At 32.6% G+C, this 26,482-nt stretch overlaps 1 protein-coding gene across 4 annotated transcripts in view; it reads right to left on the minus strand.

Annotated features, from left to right (window-relative positions):
- CADM2 (cell adhesion molecule 2) overlaps window positions 1-26,482 on the minus strand; it is a 1,106,513-nt gene that overhangs the window by 72,677 nt on the left and 1,007,354 nt on the right. The window contains exon 8 of one of the 4 annotated variants that reach the window (XM_003255141.2): window positions 14,859-14,978. The exons of 2 other annotated variants lie outside the window; for them this stretch is intronic. In XM_003255141.2, coding sequence (XP_003255189.2) covers window positions 14,859-14,978 — 120 coding nt within the window. Of the gene's footprint in view, window positions 1-13,954; window positions 14,979-26,482 lie in introns of those variants that run through there. One more of the 4 variants, XM_030801643.1, reaches the window with a different exon arrangement.

Here is a 26,482-nt window from a genome sequence, read left to right on the forward strand (position 1 = left end):
GAAAGAGTCCTCTGTTGGAAGAAGATGCCATTTATAACGTTCACAGGTAGAGAATAGAAGCCAGTGCCTGACTTCAAAGCTTCTAAGAACAGATGGACTTGCTTGTTAGGGGCTAATGCAGCTGGTGATTTTAAGTTGAAGCCAATGTTCATTTACCATTCTGAAAATCCTAAGGCCTTTAATAAATATACTATATCTAATCTGTGCTTCATCAATGTTATAACAAAGCCTGGGTGTTAGCACATCTATTTATAGCACATTTTATTGAATACTTTAAGCTCAATGTTGAGACTGAGACCTACTGCTCAGAAAAAGAAAAAAAAAAGATTCCTTTCAAGATATTACTGCTCATCGACAATGCATCGAGTTACCCAAGAGCTCTAAAGGAGATGTATGAGGTCATTAATGTTGTCTTCATGCCTGTTAACACAACATCCATTCTGTAGCCCATGGATCAAGGACTAATTTTAACTTTCAAATTTTGTTATTTAAGAGATACAGTTTATAAAGCTATAGCTGCCAAGACAGTGATTCTTCTGATGAATCTGGGCAAAGTAAATTAAAAACCTACTGGAAATGATTCACCATAAGATCATTTGTGATTCCTGGGAGGAAGTCAAAATATCAACACTGGCAGGAGTTTGGAGGAAGCTTATTCCAATCTTTATAGATGATTGAGACATTCAAGACTTCAGTGGTGGAAGTAAGTGCAGATGTGGTAAAAACAGCAAGATAACCATAAGTAGAGCCTAAAGATGTGAGTGAATCACTGTAATCTCATCACCAAACTTAATGGATGGGGAGTTGATTCTTATGGTGGAGCAAATAAAATGATTTCTTAAGCTGAAATCTACTCCTGGTGAAGATGCAGTGACCAATGGTTTTTTTTTGTTTTTATTTTTTGTTTGTTTTGGATTTTTTGCAGAATCAAGGTCTCGCTATGTTGCCCAGGGTGGTCTTGAACTCCTGGCCTCAAGCAATCTTCACACCTTGGCCTCTCGAAGTCCTGGAATTATAGGCATAAGTCACTGTGCCTGGCCCTGTGAAGATTGCTGAAATAATCACAAAGGATTTAGAATATTACATAAATTTAGTTGATAAAGCAATGGAAGGGTATCAGAGGATTGACTTTAATTTTGAAAGAAGTTCTACTGTGGATAAAATTTCATCAAACAGAAATCGCACAGAAATTCTCAGGAAAAGAATAATCAATCAATGTGTCAAACCTTATTGTTGTTTTGTTTTAAGAAATTGCCATACCACTCTAACCTTCAGCAACCACTCACTGATCAGTCAGCAGCCATCAACATCAAAGCAAGACGCTCCAGCAGCAAAGAAATTACAACTCGCTGAAGACTCAGATGATCATTGGCATTTTTTAGTAATAAAACATCTTTAAATTAAGGTATGTACATTGTTTTTATGGACATGATGCTATCGCACACTGAATAGACTATGGGATAGTTAACTTTTATGTGCACCAAGAAACAAACAAAAATGTGTGAGACTCATGATATTGTAACATGTGCTTTATTGTGGTGATCTGAACTGAACCCATGATATCTCCAAAGTATGCCTGTACTTTAAATATACACATGAAAACTTGAACTTATCTGTATTCTAATGTTTCACTATAGTTTTATACCTAACAACAAATGCAAAAAATATTGTAAAATTATTATACTTATAAATTTAGAAAAATAAAATGACTCCATATATTAGTATTTTCATATCAGAGGAAGGTCAGTAAAACTTACTAAAAGCTTAAGAAATATAGAATTCCAATTATTGACATATTAAGCTGATCATGACATAAATGATAAAAAGCATGCAAAATAAAAATATTTCTCATCAATTTTTTGTATAAGCAATGTACATGTATAAGTTTAAAATAAAATCTCTATGAGAATATTTGCAAAATGTAACAGATTATTTCAATAGTGCAGGGTAAGGAAGAGTCTCTTTTTTATTTTGTTTAATATTTTAAAAGCTAATTTTTCTGTGATGAACAATTATTTAAAATGAAAAATACACTAAGTAAGAAGCTAAAACTTTTTGAAATTTAACTAATGTGGTTTTTCTGCCTAATCTTGAATATGTTTAGATAATATCCCAAATATTTCATAGTTATTTAATTTACTGAAAAAGTTTTAGTGTATTTCAATCAATTGGATTTAGTAATGATTGTTTTAAGTCAAATAAGCGACTTCATAGGTCAATATATCAAAGATGAATAGTAGGTTTTAGAAATCAATGATAGCAAATGATAATGAAATATATTTTAACATGAAAATGGTATCAATTAATATTAATAAGTCCAAATTCCTTAAGCTAAATCGATATCCTTAATAAATTTTTAGAGTAATAGCTTCTCATATTTAGAATATCAGCCATATTATGATAATGACTGAAAATTGTAGTCCTTACTTATTTTGATGCTTGTAATAATTTTAGAGGTGGAGAAGCCAAATCTTAAACTATAACTTGCATATCATGCACTTGGCAATCAAACTAGATTATTTCTGATACTAAAGACCATTCTCTTAACTTATTATTGTAATGGCTGTGTTAATATTTGACAATGTAAATTACTTATAAAATGGCTTACTTTTGTTTAAAAATTGTTTTTATTTATTTGATAACTGATCTGATTAAATTGAATAATTAAGAATTACAATGCAATTCTGTTTTATCCTACTATAGAAGAGGCAAAACTTTACCTCTGCTTTCTTAGTCTTCAATTGGGCCTGAGAATTAAGTTGACATAAAACAAACTAAACAGAACAAAAGAATAAAGATTTTATTTCACATGTATTTGAAGTGAGGAAAATGCGGAGCCAAAGAAGTGGCAAAACCCAAGTGATTATACAGTAGGTTGAATAAAGGATGGCCATAGTGCAAAAATAATTAAAATGTGTGGGGGGGATAAGGAAGATAAGAGTTATTTTAACAAGGTGTGTTTGTACAGATTTTTCTTAGCCTTAACTCCCAGTCCCTGTGACAATGTTTCTTTTATGCTGCTACAGGGATTGGCATCTTTCCCACCAGGGTTTATCTCCCATCTCTGGTGACAGATTGTTCCTTTTCTGCTGTTAAAGGGAGAAAGGGGGAGATCAGTGTCTTTTCTCTACCCAGTGGTTCTCAAGTACCTTTAGTTCAAAATAATCCTTATGGCAAAATGGCATTTTCTGGGGGTGGCATAATGTGCCACACTTAACTACTTACTTGAAATCAAGAGAGAGATATTCATAGCTTTAGTTTTCTAAGAAGCCTCATGTGGCTTTAAAGGGTGGTCTATCTACCATAGATTTCAGCCTTCACCTAGCAGTTGCCAGATAATCTCACTGATATTCACAAAAGAACAAAGTCATTTTTATCCTCTGTTGTTTGGATGAGTAATTTTAAGAAAATTGTGAATAATTATTATAAAAGCTAACCCTTATTATTTATTGTGAACCAGCCATTGTTTTAAGCAAGTGAAATGCATAAACATATTTAATTTTAGAAATTATACTATAAGGTTAGTATCTACTAACATAGCAGCCTTATCAAGTTCCATAACGGGTCCTCTATCCTCTAGAGTCTGTCTTTTCCCAATGCAGCCTGCAATAGGCAATCACATACAGATGCGCCTAAACTTATGATGGCATTATGTCCAGATAATCCCATTGTTAAGTTAAAAATATAAGTCAAAAATGTATTTAATACACCTCATCTACTGAACATTACAGCTTAAGCTAGTCTACCTGAAACATTTTCAGAACACTTACATTAGCCTACAGTTAGGCAAAATCATCTAACCCAAAGCTTATCGTATAATAAAGTACTGAATATCTCATGCAATTTATTGAATACTGACTGAAAGTGAAAAACAAAATGGTTGTATTGGTACTCAAAGTACGGATTCTACTGACTGTGTATCACTTTTGTGCCATCATGGAGGCAAAAAAATCTTAAATGAAACCATCTAAGTTGGAGACCATCTGTATTAAAGTGAATTGTTAAGTGTTTTTAAGTGTTTCCATTTACCACCATTTCTAACTCCATTATTAGTTTTCTTTTCTTTTTTTTTCTTTTTTCTTTTTTTTTTTTTTGACATGGAGTTTCTCTCTTGTTGCCCAGGCTGGAGGGCAGTGGTGTGATCTCAGCTCACTGTAACCTGCGCCTCCCGGGTCAAGCAATTCTCCTGCCTCAGCCTCCCGAGTAGCTGGGATTACAGGCGCCCGCCACCGTGCCCAGCTAATTTTTTGTATTTTTAGTAGAGACGGGGTTTCACCATGTTGGGCAGGCTGGCCTTGAACTCCTGACCTCAGGTGATCGCCTACCTCAGCCTCCAAAAGTGCTGGGATTACAGGCGTGAGCCACTGCACCCAGCCACTACTTTTCTATCATAGACTTGTAATATGTATGCCTATAAGAGAAATGAAAAACTAAAATATAATCTGACATGTAACTGCTCTGAGTAAAGAAGTTAGGTGTCATATTTGGAACACACGTGTCTCTGCTCTTCCTTCTCCATTTCGTCTCCAAATCCATCCTTCGTCCTGTTTTGCCCTGTTCTGTGCTCTAGAAGGCTGACTTCTCTGCAACGACCTTGATTTTCAGATGGATTCAATTAACAGAATATCCTATTGAAAGGCAAGAGAAAAAAGTGGTCTGAATTTTGGTCCCCTGTTCCCCAGTGTCCTCGTTTTCTTGAGGTTCTGATACTGGCTGTGTCCTTGCTTGACTACTGCTCCTTTTAAGTGGTACCCGAAAATGGCTCCAGTATTTCTTTGGTTAGGATAACTTCACTCACTTCCTTTGGCTCTTCTGGTCTAGTGCTCATAATAGCATCTTACTGTAGCAACCGTTCTCTTGTGCTTTTCCTACTTTATTAGTTTCCAAAAACTGCCTGTCTTTCTGTTAAAAAGTCTCCTTATTTTACACACTTTGGCTCCACCTGTATGAGATGGCCATTAGTTTCCTGCTGACATCCAGAGTAACAGAATGGAGGAATGGGGCTTATAATTAATATTTTTAAAACACGACTTTGAGAGAAAAAAATTGTACTAAGAGCATTGTACTTTACCCAGTTTAAACCAGACTAGCCTAGAATACCATTGTCCTTCTTTATTATAAAACCCCCTTTTTAAATATCAAAATTGGTTCAAATGTTTTTGAAAACACATGCTTCTCACTCAATGGCTCTAATGTAATCTCATGTTAGTTCACAGTTGCTTTCTCTTTTCCCCATGTAAACACTCATTGTTCAGCCTTCTTTGCTTACTAGTCAGTAACAAAACAGCTCTGGGCATATTTGAGTCCATCTCCTTTTTCTAAGATGAAAAATAAGTGGGCCTAAACTAGGTATTTTCATTTATTATAACTGAACCATTTGAACAGAATTCTCTGGACACAAACGTAATTCTTTAAACAATATGGGCGAAAAGAGTTTAATTTCTGTTCTTACCTGTTAGCATTTATAGTAACTTTATTGACCCTATCTTTTTTAACACTGTTAAAAACAAAATTTTAACTGTGAAACAGCTACACGTTATTGATCTTGACAGGTTTTTTTCAATAGTTTAAACCTGTGGACTCACTGGGGCAACTGCTTTTTCTTATTCGTTTTTCTCAATCATTTAACACAGATATTTCTTTATTTAAGAAACAGTGTTGTCATAGCTTCACTAAAAGCAGTTCTGATACTAAAACTGTATAAATGTTATGTACATATTTCAGAAGGTATTCAGAAAATTCTGCTTCCTTGTCTTGTAATTACCTTATACACACTTTCCATCAAGTAGCTTTTAATTTTCTGGCCATAGCTTAATTTAAATGATATAGAAAGCTAATGGGGGATTATTTGAAGTCTGGAGAAATAAGAAACTACTGTATTATTGAAGCAAGAGATGTTTTAAAATATTACAATTATCTGAACACTTATTGGAATTCCATGAACTCCCCAAAGTTAATAGATTGTATTAGACTCTTCTCAGAAGTCACGCTTTGTGGCATTTCCTCTTATTTATTGTCCTGGCAGAAAGTTCCAGCTGAAGTCAAGGTCACCTTCTATCCCAAAGTTGGTATAATTAGTATCAATTCGGTGTTTCACCAAGCTTATACAGGAGGTTATTAACTGTGTTTCATGTGGAGTGTCAAAGAAGCAAGGGCAGTGCCTGCAATCTTTTCAGCTTCAAAGGCACAGCTTGTAAATTTAATTCACTGGTTAGTAAGAAAGATACAACCAGTTTATTAATGATTTTTTTTTAATTTAGAGATGTTCTAGAAATACATTTATTTATATATGTAGAATATGCTTCCTAAATATAAAATAGATTAATAACATAATAACTCACTTTAGCCTCGATATTTCATAGGAGACATACTTTCCGAAATTATAATTATAATTTATTATAACAATTTTATTTATATGAACATGTATATTATATAAACATGAATTTTTAATGGTGTATACTGGGGAACTTTTTTTCTTTCTTAGGGATTGTTTTTCAGAAAATGTATATATTGTTAGATAATATTAAATCTTGGGTTATTACTATAAAATCAATTAAGACACTTCTAAATGTAGAGCAGTGAAAATATATTTTCATTGCTATATAAATAGACCTGTTTATTTAAAAGAAATGAAAGCTAATAGAATGAAGATTTCTGTTTAAATTGATAGAAGCCAAAGAAATAAATAAGCTTAAAATGAAACTTTAAAAAATGTTTGATGTTTTAAATTATACAAGCCACAGGAGTGCCCGTAGAAACAGAAGAGAGCATAAATGTCCTGCTTCCTTTAATAGGTAATAGTGGAAAGAAAATGTAAATACAAGGTTTTCTCAGATATTTTCCAAATGCAGCAAACAAGTCAGTAAATATTTAAAGATTTTCAAACTGTGTCAGAGTTCAACTTCATTCAGGTCAGACGGAAATGTTCAATTTAGTTTTGGAAATAGTTATATATAACCAATGATATGTTATATATGTTGATTCTAATAGACCAAATAAGGTCTATTAGAATATAAATAAAAACTTTAGCATTCAGTGCTAACCTGAAATAACATAACTTGACACACTGCAACCATTCAGATGTTTAGGTCCATGGCTAACTAAAAATCCTGGACCCCCAAGCCAGCATTCCTACCCACATCCTGCCTGCAGCCACTCCATAAGCATTTAAGATGTGATACTCGCAGCAAGGTTGAATGGGTGCAGCACACCAACATGGCACACGTATACATATGTAACAAACCTGCACGTTGTGCACATGTACCCTAAAACTTAAAGTATAATGAAATAAAAGTACCTCCACCTATAGAACATATATGTTGCTTGTTCCTTAAGCATTTTTACCTTGTTTTCACTATGAACTATTTTAGATATTTAGTTTTAAAACATAATCAACTAAACATAATCATGAATGTTTTTTAAAAGACTAGTGAAAATTAAACTATTTTTGTACCCTAAACATAGAAATCAGTCTTTTTGTAGATAAGCAGGTTTCTCTATATGGACCATCTGGATATTGAATAATTACTTAATATTTGTCAAGAAAAGAAACCCCAACATATTGACACTTAATTTTTAAAAGCTCACAACATTGTGCAAATTGTGTTTTATTACTGCCAATAAAACCAAAAAGATTTTTAATAGCTAAACACTCATAATAAAAGCTCATAAACAACTTCTTGATTTGCACACTTTGGGATTTAACTGTGTCAAGATGATATATTCTGCTATTCCAAATGTTCTATTTCAGTACATTTATAGTGACTAACTCAGAGCTATAATGATTTTATTCCATTCATTTTTTGCTCAGTGCTGGAATGCTTTTTCTTTTATTCTGATGTTTCTTTATTTCTCTGTATTCTGTTTTTTAAAGCATTTAAACCAAGAAGGAAAAGACAGACACAGTTATGAAACCAAATAAAAATTAAGTAAAGATAGACTTGATTTCTTTTGATATAAAGGACCTAGAGAATAGAAGGGCAGGACAGAACATAATTGATTCTTAACCTGGTTTAATTAAATAAACGCTTCAGACAGTAGTTTGAAGTGCACATATGTCATGTGGTGTTTACTTTAGCTTATTTTATTTTGAAGTCAGAAAAGTGAAACAATTGGGGTAAGAGAATCTGAATATAAATGAAACTCTTTCATAGTCCACATTTTAGGCAACTGCAGTTCATTTAAAATGTCCACATTAAATATGAGTAGAAGTTGACAATTCATCCCAACCTTTCAACAATGGCCCAAAGTGTGTACTTAACTTTGTTTTATTTTCAATGTATATAGCTCAACTTTGTGTATATGATTTTTTTTCACAAGTCACTAAGATTGTTTCAAATGTCTTTAGAGGGAAAAAGTAGTTATTTATTAAGATCTTTCAGAAAGCAATGTTTTAGGATTATAGTGATACAAACACATCCCTAAATCCATCTACATTTAAAGAATTAAGTTTTTTGATGCACATGATTTAAAAATACAATGGCATTATATGGGCTAAAAATTATGGGTCTATAATTTCTAGACTGGATTTATAGTCATTCCACACATATCCTAAAAATCATTCTGTTTTTCAAGAATGATTTTAAGTATTTTAGTTAATGTTACCTTTTTAAACGTATGTCACAACAGTAGTGCTATGGTCTGTTGGACCATATGTCCTCCTGAAAATTCACATGTTGAATTCCTAACCCTCAACGTGATGATATTAAGAGGTGGGGCCTGGGGAAGTGATTAAATCATGAGGTGGAGCCCTCACGAACTTGATATGTACCTGTATAAAAGAGGCTCCAGAGAGCTGCTCTGCCCCTTGCACAATGAGAGGACACATGGAAAGACAGGTAGAAGTCATCATCTATGAGGAATGGGCCCTTAACAGGCACCTAATATACCCATGACTTGATCTTGGCTTTCCCAGCCTCCAGAACATTGAGAAGTAAATATTTCTTATGTGTAAGTCATTGAGTTATACTTCATTACAGCACCCCAAACAGACCACGGCATCTAATGCACAATTAAATTGTGAAGAATTGAGTACACATCTTAAAATATTGTGAGTTTTGTCAATATAACTCTAGTTCCAGATATTTTGACAGTTTGATTTCTTCAGTTTAAAAAAAATCCTTTTGTTTTTCTCTGTGTGCCCTACCATTTTGAATTAAGGTTCTGTTGAAACGAATCTCATTACAATTAATAAATTTGAGATTACCAGACAAATAATGTAGTTTTTGTTAGTACAAAATTATAATTCTACCATTTCAAAGACTGATGTAAAACTAAATCTATATTTGAATCAACAATTCATTTGAAGTTTTACATGGATTGTATAAACACTTTAATCACCATTTTTTGGATTTCTTTCCCTATCTGGTATATTCAAATGTATGATGCATTTGAATCCACTCTTAGTAATAGGAGAGTGTATATTGGTTTACATCGTTCCATATCTATCGGCTCATCTCTACCTTTAGTGCATTTACTGTCCTGTACAGGTAAAAACAAATATCAATTGTTAGCTTAGAAAATTTTCTGTCCTAAGTATAAAAGTTCAGTTATAAATTCTTATTTAAAACTTATGATAAATAAACATAACCACTTAAATATATAACTATGTTTCATATGTCTCCTGAATTTGCAATAAGTTAACATCATCTGTAAAATGAGGATGCTACTAAAGATTACTAGATTATGACATGGTTTATTATGAAATTAAAATTATATGATAAAAATGAGAATGTTATTAAATTAAACACGCCACGCTAAAATAATGCTTATTATTAATACTAAAAATCATATCAAAGTCATTTGGAATTATTTTATAAATGACTATATTAAATTAATTAAAAAATCACAATGACCTAAAAAAGTAACATGTATAATATATGTGTGTACATCATATATGTGCACATATGTTATGTGTACATATATAATATATATAATCTGAATAATTGTATATATTATATATAATATAAAGCATATGCCATAGATAATACAGAGCATTGTATTATGTGTAATATAAGATAGAGCATATATAATATGTATATTATATTATGTGTGTCATATATATACACATATGTTTATATATAATCTGTATTTTAAGGTTGGTTAGGCCACGGTAAAAAATTATGCAATTTCCAAAAGCTGAAATAATTAAAATGATATAGATTAAGAATACTTTAAACTTCATGAAAAGTATATGAACTATTATACTTCAAAGGACAGACAGATGGTAGATGAATGATAGATGAAATATAGATAGGTAGATAGATAGATATAAATGGTACCATATGCTCTAGTATAATTTTCATCTAATGTTTGTTTCATACAATCAATAAAAATAGAATTGAAATGAAAAAGTAATTAGTGCATTAACACCAAAGAATTTTGCCAGATTAAAACTGTAATTATAGGGGAAAATCGACCATTTCATTAATGGTATGATACAACTACTGGTAAACACGTTTGTTTTACTAAAATGAACTGAAAAAATAACTCTGTCATTTACTGAGTATTGCTTATGTTTTCATAACTTTAGATATTATATAATTCTCAAGTCAAACCTGTGCTTCATGTTTTTCTGATGAAAACACCGATGTTCAATTTGGTGCACTGTCCAAGGTCAAACATTTTGTAAACAAAATAACTGAAACTCATATCCAAAGATGTATCCAGGGCTCAATTATTATTTGTCTTTCCCATGGCTGCCCAAGTTGGTTCATTTCTCTGTGTTTTAACATCCTTATTTGTAATAAGATACTAATTGCCTGTTTTTATTCCATGTGGTTGAAGTTCTTCTTTCTCCAAATAGGGATACATTTTAAACACAAGCTGAAGAGTTGTGCAAATTCTCAAGGTTATGACACTGACAATCCAGTGTAGTTTCTTTCATTCCATTTCATCTTGATTTTTAATATAGATACAGCTGTGATTCTTTAAATTTATTTTAAATTGGTTTAGCACGTCATAGGATGAAAAATCCAGCGATAGCAGGAGTTGTAAAAGTGTAAATGCAGATATTAACAGTGATTTATTTGTGATCATTTATTAAATACATGGAGATAAATGCTATAGTTTGTGAAATTTGAAGAAATACAATTTAAACCCAGTAAAATCAAATACATTTAGTTGATTTCAAATTATTGAATAAGATAAAGGAATGAAATAAGTAAACCAAAAAGAAATGCTGCAAGCTGAAAATATTCTTTCTCTTTAGTTCTCAGCTTTTCTTAAGCCATATATTCTTATTATGAATTCTTTTTCATCATGATTTTGAACCATCTTTCACAAACTCATAAATAAATGATTTTCAAATATAATCACATCTAAAAGTTTTAATTTAAAAGGCAGTTCACAAAGAAACAACATCATATAATTTGAAAGAATGCAGTGTAAAATTGATAACATTGTTTACGTACTAAATGAATCCTCCACACTTTCAATTATGAACTAGAATATTAATGATGCAGGTGAGTCTGGTGACTTACGCAGTCCTCAGATGTTTGATGAGGACAGAAGGAAAAATGGGCGTTAGGCTAACATTAAAATTCAATGCTACTTTTTTTTCTTTTAAAACAGATAATATGAACTTCCCAGCTTACAAAAAAACTTTTTAAAAAATATTTTTGCGTGATTTCTTTAAAAATGTTATCTTTCAACTTTTTAAAAAGGAGGGATTGGTTTTTGTTCATATCTTTCTGTGTGTGTACGCATGTGTGTCTTCTTGGAGGTTGGTTGAGTGTTTAAGGGAAAAATATATTATTTGAGCACTTTAAGCATCCATGGTGCAAAGTTTACAGAAACATCTTAAGAAACCTGAAAAAAGGTGAATTTACCAGAAAGAGTAAACCATTGATTTTAGTTCAGTGGCAAAGGACATTAACAGATAATTCTCAAAAGCAGACATGCATGTGGCCAACAAGCATATGAAAAAATGATCAACATCACTAAACATTAGAGAAACACAAATCAAAACCACAATGAAATACCTTCTCACACCAGTGAGATTGACTGTTATTAAAAAGTCAAAAATAACAGATGCAGGCAAGTTTGCAGAGAAATGGAATGCTTGCATACTGCTGGTGGGAATATAAATTAGTTCAGTCACTGTGAAAAGCAGCCTGGAGATTTATCAGAGAAATTAAAACAGAACTACTGTTTGATCCAGCAATCCCATCACTGAGTATATACCCAAAAGAATATAAATTGTTCTACCATAAAGACACATGTACACATATGTTCACTGCAGCACTATTCACAATATCAAAGATATGGAATCCACCTGGATGCCCATCAATGGTGGACTGGATGAAGAAAATGTGGTACATATGCATTAGAAATACTATGCAGCCATTAAAAAGAATGAGATCATGTCCTTTGCAGCAGCAAAGATGCAGCTGCAGGCCATTATTCTAAGCAAATGAATGCAGGAACAGAAAAATATTGCATATTCTCACTTATAAGTGAGAGTTAAATACCGAGGACACATGGACACAAGGATGGGAACAATAGATACTGGGACCTAGTTGAGGATGGGAGGGTCCAGGAGGGTGAGGATCAAAAAACTACCCATCACATACTATGCTTACACTTGGGAGACAAAATAATTTGTATACCAAATCCCAGCAACATTTAGTTTACCAACGTAACAAATTTCTACATGTACTCCTGAACCTAAAATAAAAGTTGGAAGGACAAAAAATGCAACAGACCAAATCCCACTTAAGATTCATGTGAACCAATATAAAAGAACATTGTTAGCTTCACTTTGAAATAAAATATTTTTCTCATATAATAGTCTATAATTGCGTGTGTGTAAATGTGTGTGTGTAGGTTTGAAATTATATAGATAGATATTTAGTCCTTTGAAGCAGAATACTACGTGTGTGTGTGTGTGTGTGTGTGTGCGGTGTAGGTTTGAAATCATATAGATAGATAGATATTTAGTCCTTTGAAACAGAATTATATATATATATATATATATATATATATATATATAGTCCTTTGCAAAATACTATAGATTTTTTTTCAAAAGACCGAAAGACCACATGTAATATTTTCCCACAAAGAACATTAGTACTTTTCAATAAAGATTAAGCACAAAAACTGTTTGTTGGGGGTGGGGAGAAATGTATACATTTGATTGCTAGTGATTTTAGATGCCAGTAGTTGTCATAATTTAAGGTCCTGGCATAACACCATACATATAGCACATATTCAATAAATATTTGTTGAAGAAGAAGGCATAATTGAATATTAGATTTTTGTGTTACAAATGGACCTTTAAAAAAAGTCAATATATCTCCCTCCTTTCCCACTGAAGTGATTTGTTTATACAGTCAGAACTTAATAGTATTGCAGACATTGTGTTAGTATGCAATGATTACATTTTATTTAAACTGCTGTTTGTGAAAAACCTTACAGAGCATCACAAATTAAAGCAAAGTACAACTTTAGATAGCTTTCATTTTACATAATATTATAAAGCACTTCTAACTTTTTCTTCATTATGTCTCTTTTCCCATTTTTATATAATTTTTTACAAGAAAGACCTTCAAACTCTTCTCACTTACAGATTTAGCTTAAATAAAGTTCAGTCATACAAAAATATACCTAGCTATTTCTGAGAAATTCTTATTGCTATTACCATTAAACTTATTTAGTCATCCATCCTGTACATTGTATAATATAGTTGATGTCATTATTAAAAAATGGAAAATTATCAGACATTAGAATACTTTTCTGAAACAAAAGAAAGACTATTATAAATGTTAAATCAAAGATGGCATATCAACTTAATATCTAGAATTAATTAAAATCCGAGAAAAACATCTAACTGAACAACCTTTAATAATTATGAATAATAATGCTAAACATAACCTTCATACAACTGAATTAAATATAATAATATAAAGTCCTCATTAATTTCAAGTTAAATTGTTAAATTTCACAGATATTAGTAGAGCCAAGATGACATGAAACATATATAAGAAATAAGAAAAAGACAGACTTAAATACGACAACTTCTCTCTGAGCACTGCTTATGTAGAAATTAAATTTAAACCATGTTTTTCTATAATGGCTTCAATTTTTTTAAATTTCCTCATCAGCTACTAACCACTTCATGACTGCTCAGGAATACTTTTTATATTTCTCAACCATAACATAGTTATTTATTCTGCCTTTATGGATACTCCCACCTTTTTAAGGTTGCTTTCTTTGAAATAAAATTCTTATTTGCGTAACGATACCAGAAATTACTCATGGAGCCATCTGGGACAATAGATACTTACTTTTAGAACATTCTATTAGTAGAATAAGTAGCTTCACTCAGCAAATCACTTTAGGATAACATGTATTTTGAATATTTACTTGCAAGTTCTATGTGGAGAATAATTTATACTGACCCCGTGGACTATGCCAATGTCAGAACAATTTCAAAACTATAGATGTTTTAACATAGTTGCAGAGGAGTGGCAAGTTATTAATATTAAACTAGAATTTCAAAAAAGCAAAAGCTACCTCTGCACACATGAACATCTTATTTATTTGTTTACCTCTCAAGACAGGCGAAAACTGTGTCCCACGCTAACACTTTAAATTTGACCAACATTTTAAAGTCCCATATATTTTAAATTTATATTCTGCAAGATTTTGATAATAGTCTTAAGTAACACTAAAAAAATAAAATGTACCATCATTTCTCATATTCTATTCCAATAACCCTAATTGATAGTAATTTAGGTGACTTAATTACTTCTCATAATTAAGTAAAATTGAATCTCAATGTTTTTAACCTTTCTAAAAACTTCTACAAAGCTCCAGTTAATGTGCTTTCCAGGCTATAACAAAGAAGCATACTGTACCTCTGATGCTGCTGGTTGTTGCAGATGTGGTTGGGTTGGTTGTTATGGCTACAGTGGTTGTGACTGTTGCAGTGGTAAGGGAGGGGATGATAGTAGTGGGAAGCAAAGTGTTGGGAACATCTGGTGAGTGGAAAAAAAATATAAACAAAATCATATCATGCAAACAAAAGAGAAACACAAATGATTCAAATTATAAATACACATAACTTATTGAGGTTTAACTTTAACAAGCTTTAACAGAATATCAGGTACAAAACTGACTGTGTCACACAATTCTTGTCATTTTTTTTCACTTCTTTTTCATGCTCCAACGCAAAGCAAAGACTTGGAGCAATGTTTGAGAATAAGCAGGTTATTTTCAATATTTAGAGTAAAATGTAAAATGACAAGAATTCATTTGTTCACTGAGTCATTTAAAAAGTTCGACATGCAGTAGCAAAAAACATGTAGGTAAAAAAAAAAAATGACATGCTTTGTCAAAGAAGTAAACAGAACGACACATACAGAAATAAACACATATACCACCATATAAGATTAACAAAATGTTAACGATGAATGTGTAAATGCATGTTAAATGCTTTTTGATTTTTTTTTCTTTTAGGAAGACAATGATAGGAAATGAGAGCAATCTTTAGAAACAAACAAACAAAACAAGCCAATTGTTATTATTATTGTTATTTTGCTTCTCCTGTTCTCACAAATGATGTTAATGCACAGTTTAGAGTCTTGCAATTCTTACCCTGGTTAGCTGGTAACGCCTTCTAATAATTTTGCTGTACCTAGGAGTCTTTAACAAGTATTGTGTCAACTAGCATGGCACCCAATATTCTGAAAGGTTTATGATTTATTTTAATATGGCATACCTAGGAGCGGTTACTGAACATATACTTGAAGTGTAACATTGAACCTCTAATCCATAATTAGTTAAGTTGCCAAAAGTTAAAGAGTAGCTTCAAATACAGAAAAAATAAAACCCAGAAAGAATAGTGTTTAATGCCCAAATCCTCTTTCCTTTCACTAAAAATCAGCTGAAAATATGAAGAGCGGCACAGAGAACACTGAAACAACACAACCAGTGTCAAGCTATGAGAAATGCAGTGAGATCCTCGGAGTCAAATCTTGTCTAAAGTGAATAGGCATGTAATCTACACAGTGAGGAAATTAGAAACAGTTTCCAAATTACCAATAATTACTGTGCTGAGGTTTGATTTCACATGTTTGTCACATAGCCCTCATATATTCCGAGCGTTTGACAGATTATTTTGTATTAAAAGGTTTCCTGTCATTCAGTTAAAGTCTTTGAGTCACACCAAACATTTTCTAGTACTTTACTGCTGATAAATAGCCCTACTCACTCTGTAGACTCTACCTGCTGAATTTTCTACACTGGATACACCAGAAAACAGCATGAGATTGTTCTCTTATCTTGAATATTGATGTTTACACCTGTTTTTCGACAGGGAAAATGCTTCCTGGCCAGTCAAATTAAGAAAACAACCTTCTTAAAACTCAGTGGTGCTGCATTAATCACTAGGGAAAATGGGTAAAGCCTGGAGTGCGATCTACCATTATCATAAAGTAGAACTGTCTTTAACGACATTATAAATGAAGAAAGATTATGTATATGGACAAAGATGCTTCTTGTTTACTAATTGTTGTAATAACTCCTTATTTCAAGGTAAGATTTCTTAAACAGTATTAGGCAGACTGGAGGTAAATGAAAACATTTTCTAAATTTAAAAAATGTGTAATTTTAACTTTTATATGTATCTAAAAAAGAAAATAATACATTCTTTGTTAGCAAAATTATTTGCTTATTAGGATCTCAAAATATATGCATTTAATAACTGCAAAGGCCAATATCTTCCAAGTATATCAAATTTAAGAACAAACAATAATACTAGGCATTTAAAACGCCATGTAAATGATCTGTTATTTCCAAATTTATCACAGATTATAACATGTTGGCTTATTTCCTATCACATAGTCAGTTCAAATACGATTGCATTGGATCTTATTCTAATAAGAAAAGTAGTCTGTCAAAATCAGCCCCATCATTGAATTATTAAGAGAAGGAAAACAAATCACAGGATTTTGGTTTTGTTTTTAGTTTAGTTTTGTTTTTGTTTATAATAATAATAATAATTATTATTATTATTATAGTAGTATTTGGAGTCCCCCCAACCTTGCCCCGCTTATTCCACGTCAACAAATATAGGTAGTAATAAATCCTGAATTTTTTAAAGACAGTCTATATATTTTCAAGTACTAGGAGCATTCTTGTATAAAGCAAACCATATCTTTATTTCTTACAAGGGTAAAAACGCATTCAGCATACATTTTTCCATAGGTTAATACTCAAATAACTTAAAAAGATGAGTAGTTTTAATAATTATTAATCCACTTCAGAACAACATCCTTAGAATCTTTTAAAATATACAAATAGATAACATTACAAATTATTATTTCCACATAGCCTGGTTCTTATTTATCTGTTCAGCATTCTGTCTTATCCTCCTCTCTGACTTCATATGTGGCTAAAAACAAATTGACTGAAAGTAATTTGGTGGAAAGTGCCAAAATGACAATTGGGTTTAAAAAATTACTTGTCATAAAGAAACCGATGCCTGTTACTATTACATGTTTTTAACTACCACTAGCTTCATTTTCTTCTATGTGTTTTAAAACATTTAAAACATTTTTGTTTTTCTAATAATTTTGAGGGTTTTATCCTGTTCTTTCATTATTTGTTAAAGACCACCCCATTATTTCAGCTATATCGTGAAATAGTAAAAGTTAAAATAACCTAAATATTCAGCACCAGAATATTAATTAGAAGCAGCTAAAATTGAACAATGTAAGATCAATTGAATTAGTTGAAATTCTCTGAAAGACCAGAACAGTTGCATGAAACGTCTGTCTTCTACCTAAACTTTCCACCCCCTCTGCTTTTCTTGCTCTCAGTGTCCCACTAGACAATCAGGTCTTCAAGAGAAGAGCTCTGCCTAGAATCCTGTACATTTTTAAACCTCTTACACTGTTAATGAAAAGAAGATTCCATCAAATATGGTACAGGGTGGAAACTGCAGCCCATTTTATCCCTTGAAAAATGATACCGCTTAAAATATTCCCCAATATTGAAAAGTACTAATTCATACACAGAGAAATTACATACATGCACACGTACATCATAAAAATATTAAATACTGGTTCAAGATTAACTTATTAATTTTTTCCACAGGACAAGATAATCTGCAGTTATACTAATATTTTAAGTAATTTGCTTAATATGACATGGCAGTGTCAGAGTATCTTAATATATTCCTTATATGGTAACATCCTATGATTAATTAGATGATATTTGAACACAGACACCAAGACAACTATAAATAAAACATGGTCAAATTTATGGCATGTGATGCATAATTTGTGAATATTGGAATTTAGAAATGATAACCATCCAATACACAGCTTGATTTGTATATTTCACCTCTGATTTCAACATTGCAAAAGATGAGCTCATTTTTTTGTGTGTTCCTTGGAGAGTGCATTAATTTAACCAACTATAAATGCATTTGCCTGAAATAAAAATGTAGTTATAAATGATAGGTTCAGCACTTCAAATTTACAAAAGAAATTAATTGTGTTGTATTACATATTTGTAGTTTGTATTTTTAGATGTTAAGGTATAAAGAGTGAAGAGTCAGCAATTGATAAATATGTAGCTAATAAAAAAGGTATTTGAAAAATGAACTAAGTGAAAGTAACTAAATTTTGTCTAGAGCTTATCAGAGAAATTAGTAATTATACATAAATTATTTAGACACAATTTAAATCCAAACAAGATAAATTTCAATGAAGTTCATCAAAATCAGAATTTAAAATACTCTCATTAATAAGAAATTTGTTTGCTATCTAATCTAACAATAGTTTTCAGGCTGTTAAAAGTTTTAATCACAATATATAGCAATGTGTAATGACAATTTCTCTGAAATTATGAAATCATAATTATGTGTTTTAAATTTATTTAGCCAATTTATTCTCACCACATACTAAATACCATATATCACTGTATGCTAAAATAAATAATACTCACTAAAATAAATCGATGGTTTTAGATAGAATATGAAATGAATTCATACAGATTCAGTGCTCATGATCTAAACTTTAAATATATATTTTTACATATATTTTATATATGTACACATTTTATATAAATCCTGGACCTCTATCTATCTATCTATCTATCTATCTATCTATATCTATCTATCTACCTATCTATCTAAGAAGTTTTATTTAAAAGGCAATGTGAGCCTTTTTATTGACAGGAAGCTGAGAAAAGTAAAGATTCCAAGATATGAAAGTATCTTCTTATAATTTTGCCTACACATAAAGTTCGAATTATAATAAATTATACTTTTCGTTTCACTTATAACATATATAAAGTACTGTTTTCATGTAAAAGGAAAATTTGGGGGTATTTCAATAACAGACAGAACCCCTAAATCAAGTCAATAGAACAATTTCATAACTGTGCAGACAAAGTCTAACGAGGCTGCAAAAGTTATTCATGCAAGTGAACGCTGGGTTGCCAATAAATGCAATGCAAATAATCTGAGTACTTCTATAAGAACTTAGGCACATGCAGAAGTATAATTTCAGCTCAAACAACACATTTGCCAAATCAGGAAACTAAAATCTGTTTACAGGACCATGGCTAAACTGGAATATGATAAATTCATCAGTCCATCATCTCTCCTGCTCAACCTGTGTGACTCTGATAGGAACTCCAAAACTGCACCACCCACCATTGTGTTGAGGCAGCCATAACGTTGAGGTTTCCTGTTACAACAGGGGCTAGAGTTCCTCATAGGATACATGTCTGGCTTGTTTTCTTAATTTTTCAAGTGCCAAGTTAGTGTAGAGAAAGAAGCTTAAGCCTAGCATACAAGAAGATATCTGCCTCTGACACAAGTACTTTCCCCCATGACAGAGCTATACATAGCTCTTTCTGTTCTTTGTGCTGTAGGTTCTCAGAGGCACACCCTGTTTCACATTTGTTTTCTCTTTCATGTCCATGCTTTAAATCCTGGTTCAAATAAGATCTCATATGGAAAGCATGGCCCAGTTATGCAAACAGTTAATATCTTCCTTCTCTGAGCTTTTAAGCATTTTGCAGACACCCATATGCATGTTTATATTTATGTGTTTACCTCTCCCAATAAACTGTAGGCTCAGCCTTATAAATTAACATTTCTTGTCTTTTAAAATATCACTTTGTCTTAGACAAATATACTCTGAGCCAATCCCTCACTAGCTTTTCATCTCAGAATAGCCACCCTTTCTTGATACCTAGCAAAATGTTACTCTCACATCTCAGCCTGACACCTGCTTTGTGAAGACTTCCTTGACCAACTAAGTCCCACCTAATTTCCTCTCACCACCCATTGTACTTTTTGAGTTTATCTACTGCTTCCTTCCCTTTGTCCCACCCAAACCCCCATGACAAATAATGCTTCCATTCATGACATACTGCTACGGGAGGACCCAGAGTTACGTGTGTCCCACTAGCTCCATATCCATTTCTGTCCCTCAGTAGAAAACACAAATTAAAAATGTGCGATGCTATAATAACATTTTCAAATTTGCTCTAGTTTACATAATCAGTTTGTAAACTCTATTATTTTATCTCTTTTTAATAATAAAGTATGCGGTACACTGATTATAACTCAAAGCTCTTCATAAAATCTGGGGTTGGAAATTGAGAAGCTGTAACATTCATTTGATACTTAACATATATTGCTTGCATTTTTTCTCCTGAACAAATGAGAATAAGATAACAGAGAGAATGAACTTCATGGTAAACTTTTGTGCTTCATCAGGGTGCCTAGCTCTATGCTTTCAATGTGGTAGGTGCTTTTCGTTTGTCTGTTTTAAAAGATGGGGTCTTGCTGTGTTGCCCAGGCTGGAATGCAGTGGCTAACCACAGGCAGGGCCATGGTGCACTACAGTTCTGAACTCCTAAACTCAAACGATCTTTCTGCCTCAGCATCCTGAGTAGCTGGGACTACAGGGATGTACCACAGCGCTAGAAATGACAGGTGCTTTATCAATAACGTCACTCCTGATGATAATGATACCAGTAGATAGGCAATAGTATCATTCTTAAAAATATGAATCAGTAACAGAAGCTTATACATGGTTAATCCCTGAAAAAAGTTGCTCTCCCTTTTATCATGTGTGAGGTGATTTTTCATAATTCCTGTTAAGAGTCTTCCAGTCTAAAGGAGTATTAAAAAAATAAAAATGCAGCTTACATCAGAATTCTATATTCTAAACGCAGATTTTCAGTGTTTTTAAGTGTTAGAGCTCTAAATCATATCATCCAATTAAAAACAACAGAAAAGTGTCCTTTTCTTTATATTCTAATGAAGGATTTTTTTAAAAAATGCCACCACATTTTGTTACTGGAGCTTATTAGAGCACAACAGATCCTGTATAACCTTGTCAAAATGAAATCACTTTCAACAAGCGCTGTATACAATCAACTGAAGAGTGGTACAGCACCCTTTTTCCAATAACGAGCTTTTCAGGTTAAAGGTATGTTCTGTTCTCTACAAATGCAGTGTACAATAATTTCTAACTTGTCAACCTGTTTTGTTTTCTGGCAGTTTCTCTTTTTAAAAATGGCATTCAGAATGAATTTTCGAAACAAAATTAAGTCTAAAGAGTCCCAGAAGCCCAAGCTGCTTGTTTCTCTCCAAGGACTAGTGTTCAATAGGGAGAAAAATTGTCACCATTTAGTCTGGAATCCGTATGTTTACTTTCTTTCTGCTTTTTGTCACTAATGCCCTCCCCCAGGGGTGGTCCCAGGATGATAAAGAATAAATAAAAACTAAGAGTTACTAGTGGAGATATAGAAGTGTTAGAACTTGAGGTATATCATTAGAATTATTATGGTAAGATGTGTCTTTTTTGGTGAAAGGTATTCACATTTCCCTATCTTAAAAAATAATAGGGTAGGCCGGGCGCGGTGGCTCACGCTTGTAATCCCAGCACTTTGGGAGGCCGAGGCGGGCGGATCACGAGGTCAGGAGATCGAGACCATGGTGAAACCCCGTCTCTACTAAAAATACAAAAAATTAGCCGGGCGTGGTGGCGGGCGCCTGTAGTCCCAGCTACTCGGAGAGGCTGAGGCAGGAGAATGGCGTGAACCCGGGAGGCGGAGCTTGCAGTGAGCCGAGACTGCGCCACTGCACTCCAGCCTGGGCGACAGAGCGAGACTCGGTCGCAAAAAAAAAATAATAATAATAATAATAATAGGGTAGTTTTCCTTACTACTAATTGCACTGACTGACATTGGAAACAATTTTAAGAGGAAAGTTTACTTTATTTGTTTTTGCCTGTGCAAAAAAAGAAGGACATTTATCTGCTCCCATTATGCTCAGCTACATGCAGCCGCCTATTTGGATCACAGCGTAAAAGTGGTAACAGCACCAAGGCTCTTACTTAAATGATAACCACCAGGTTGAGAAGGTACCAACTCACTAGTACATGCCTCCTCCTCAACAGTCATATAGTAACCCTATCTGCTTCATAAAAAGGAACTCTTTTAAAAATTATATTTGAATAAATCCCTTTTCAGCCCTCTGATAGCTTCCACTGGTTTCTCATACTAAATGGAATGCTTATACAAGAAAAAAAAGCTGTTCTTTAAAAAATGAAAAGTACTGCAATTTTAAACTGTAGGCGGTAACTGTCAGTTCTATGTAATTGCAAGAAAACTTCATGAATAAAATCAATGCATTATTTGAAAAAATGTATGCATTTTTTCTTTTATAATACTTTTTTACATTCCAAACTGACAAAAGTAAAGTGAAATCTCAAGTATGAAAAAAATGCATTTGAAGTGGATTATCCTGTAACGTTTAGCTCCGCCTACTTCAATATTGTGAGCCCTTTCCTACTCTTTCCTGAAAATACTCCACCTAAAAGTAAATCACATGATTTGGTCCAATACTTTAAGTTCTGTGAAAATGTAAGAGAATGTTACTGTGATCCATTAAAAGAAAAACGTAAATCACGTATGAATAAACACAAGGAGAACTGTGATATAGTAGAAAAATACTGACTGAGAAATCCAAATATTTTGATTTTTCATGTAGGCTCTGTGATAAAGTAGCTGAGAGCCATTTCGCATGTAATTTAACCTCTATGCTTCTATGCTTCCTCATCTAAAAACTGAAGACTTTCGGCTTGGTCATTTATATAAATCCTTTTAGACCAAGTTTTTAACCAGTGATGGATCAGAGTTGATCTTCTAAAAGCAAAACACCTTCACTCAAAAATGATACATGAAAAAACGTTTGCCCATGACGTCAGGACATACGAGAGTCCATCAGGGCGTTGGTTCAGATTCAAAATGCAATGAAGTAAATACATTTGTTGCCTCCTATTCTGTAATTATCTCAACTGAAAAATAATGTCATGCATAGTAGAAAAAATGATCTTAATATGAATGTTATTTTAAAAATATTAATGTCAGTGAACATTTCAGAATACAAAAATCACTTTTTGCAGTAAGCCACCCATATTTAAATACAATATCCTTATGATTAAAAACTGTTTTAAGATTTATTGCATGACTTCTTTTTCCATTTTTATCTTTTATTCTGTAAAATAGTTGCTTAACCCATACTAGGTTATATTTTTATATTACTCTATAGATTTATCACCATGTAACTTACCCGAAATATGTTTTAGGTTTATCTTGATACTCCTTCTTATTTAATAGATAAATTTCATCAAAGATTAAAGTAGCTTACAGAATCCTGAACCAACATTTTTGAGGATTAACTAAACTGTGCTGCATTTTGGAGGGTGAAGAGAGTACTATGCACACAGCACTAATTTTAGTGAATTCTAATTTTGACATAAATGTTTGTTAGCTGCCAGTTTTTAAAAGTAATAACATGAATCCAAATGCAATATTCTATATTGCAATACAAAAGGTTAGTTAAATAAAAATAAATGATAAGGTAATAATGTTTCAAAGATTGTTATTATAACCTTGCTAACCTATAACTTAAGAAAACTATGAATGTCTATTTACAGGTAATTTTTGCACATGCATATTAATAAATACGCCCACTTTGACATATCCTTAGAACACAATCCCTGAATAAAACTAAATAATGTTAAGAATAATTGTGAATAAACATCGATTGAGCTTCACTTTTAATATCCACTCCTATCACCTGTATTTCTAAAGGTCAGAGCTCTCATGGGCAGCCAGGTCTCTCTGTAAAAGGTTGAATTTCAGTTAGCAAAGTCATTTAACTTTGCAAAAAGATGAAAACACATGCTTGGAATCTATTGCATAACTCTTTAATTGCAAAGATTTTTATTAGAAAAATTAATTGATCTATGCACAGTTCTTCATGTTTTGAATTACTTAATTCTATAAGTAAGGCACATTTCACCTGGGTTGCTAAGTAAACACGTCTTTTTTTTTTTTTTCAATATGGGATAGAAACTAAAGGTTATTATTTTGGTGACCAAGGAATATCAATTATTTCCCTGATTTTATCCAGAAGTCAAGGCTGTTTGTGTGTATGTGTGAGTGTATATATATATATATATATACACACAAACACACACACACAACTGTATATTCGTGTATGTGTGTATATATGTAGATATGGATATATATGTGTATATACGTGTATGTGTGTATGTATTGCTTCACTAAAGTTTCTTCTCTTGAAAACAGCGGGAGAGACAGACAGAAACAGATTTAAATATTAAATAAATATTTATTGAGCACCTACTGTTTAGAAGGCACATTCTAAGAGCTAGTGGTATAGAAATAAATAAGATGCACAAAATATCTGTTTCCTAGGAGGTCATAGTCTAGTGTGAGGACATAGAATATATTCACATATACAGATGCATACATATATGTGTACATATATATGATATATATGCATATGTATATATACACATGCAAACATGTACATACACACAAATAGCTAAACTATCACATAACGATATATGCCTTGTAGAGTATTTAATTGAAGTGATATGTGACTGGGGGACAATTTAGATGGTAATGGACAAAAAAGGCCTCACTGAGAAATCCCATTTAATCTGAGATCTGAATAAGAAATCAGTCTTGCAAAGATCAGCATTTCTGGCAGCATTTCTTGTGCATCTTGGACAAGCATTCCAAGCAGAGGCAAAATTTCTAAAAAGAAAATGACCTTGACAACTTAGAGGAGTTGAAAGAGGACCAGAGAGACAGAAGTGAGTGTGTGAAGAGTGATGAGAGATGCCACTGATGTAGGCAGCAGCCATAAAATGCAGGGCTTGGAAAAGTAGAACAATGAGAGTTTGGGTTTTATACTAAGGATGATGAAATGCCTTTGTGTAAGTTAAATGGGGAAACGACATGAAGAGATATGCATTTAAAACGTTTATATATTGAAGCTATGTGAGAAAGAGATTGAAGGTGTGGGAGTGTGGAAGCAGGGAGCCTATTAGACTATACTTTAGTAGTCTAAGCCAGAGAGGATGATGGAGAGAAGTGGCCACATTGGGAATGTGATTTGGAAGCAATGTTGATGGAACTTCCTGATGAATTGGAGAGAAGGGTAGAATAGAATCAAGGAAAAATTTTAGAATCTAAAACAAGTACATATGTTGTTACAATATGTGTGAAACTATATTGTAAGAAGCTACAAAGCAGGTTTTATGTAAAAATCTGTATCTTCTACTTAGGAATGCCATTGTTTCTGAAAACTAATGCCAAAATTTCCTCCCATGGGCCATTGCATATTGCTTGAAATCTTTAACAAATGAGCCAATTAACACACATATACTTGGGTAGAAGAGCTCTGTACATTTTGGTAAAGCTACAGCCTGGCCTTATTTCCACATAAACAAATATAGAAAGACTGAGTGCCACAGATTCTATCCTTCTCTTTACCTTATTTTATACTGCAACTGAGATAAAAGATTATATGTAAATAAGGTGAGAAAATATTTTTTAATGATGAAATTGTTTAGTGATAGAAGGCAGGAATGAGGGTTTTTTCCTATGTACATTTCAGTCTGTGATCCATCTAGCACACAGAAATATTTATTTCAGAATGGTATCTCTGAACAGAATTTTTACTCTAAAAGCAGAAACCTTAATGTATCTACTTTATGCTCATCTTAAAACACAGACATAATTAAGCCTTAACTGTGTTGAGTGTGCCCACACACATACACCTTTTAAAATGTTTTGTAATGAAAATAGTGCTCCTGTCTCTACTATTTTATGCCATTCCATTTCTCTCTGCAGAGTTCAACAGCATATTCATCCAGTCAGAGGTACACCTTTCCTACAGGCATCAGAGCTCTCCCTGCTTATTCATGTCCAGAAATGATAGCGTTTTATCTCAGCGATTAAAGAAGATACTGTTTTAAGAATCATCCAACTAGTTACTGCCTGGAAACTCTCAACCAGAGATGAGAGCAGCAACCATAGGGCTCTTCCATTAGCACACTGTTTGTTGCTCGGTATGGATGTCTTTCCCATCCTTTTATCCCTCCACTGTATATTTTCCATCTATGCTTCT

Source organism: Nomascus leucogenys, chromosome 21 (genome assembly GCF_006542625.1).
Source record: "Nomascus leucogenys isolate Asia chromosome 21, Asia_NLE_v1, whole genome shotgun sequence".
Classification (NCBI taxonomy): domain Eukaryota; kingdom Metazoa; phylum Chordata; class Mammalia; order Primates; family Hylobatidae; genus Nomascus; species Nomascus leucogenys.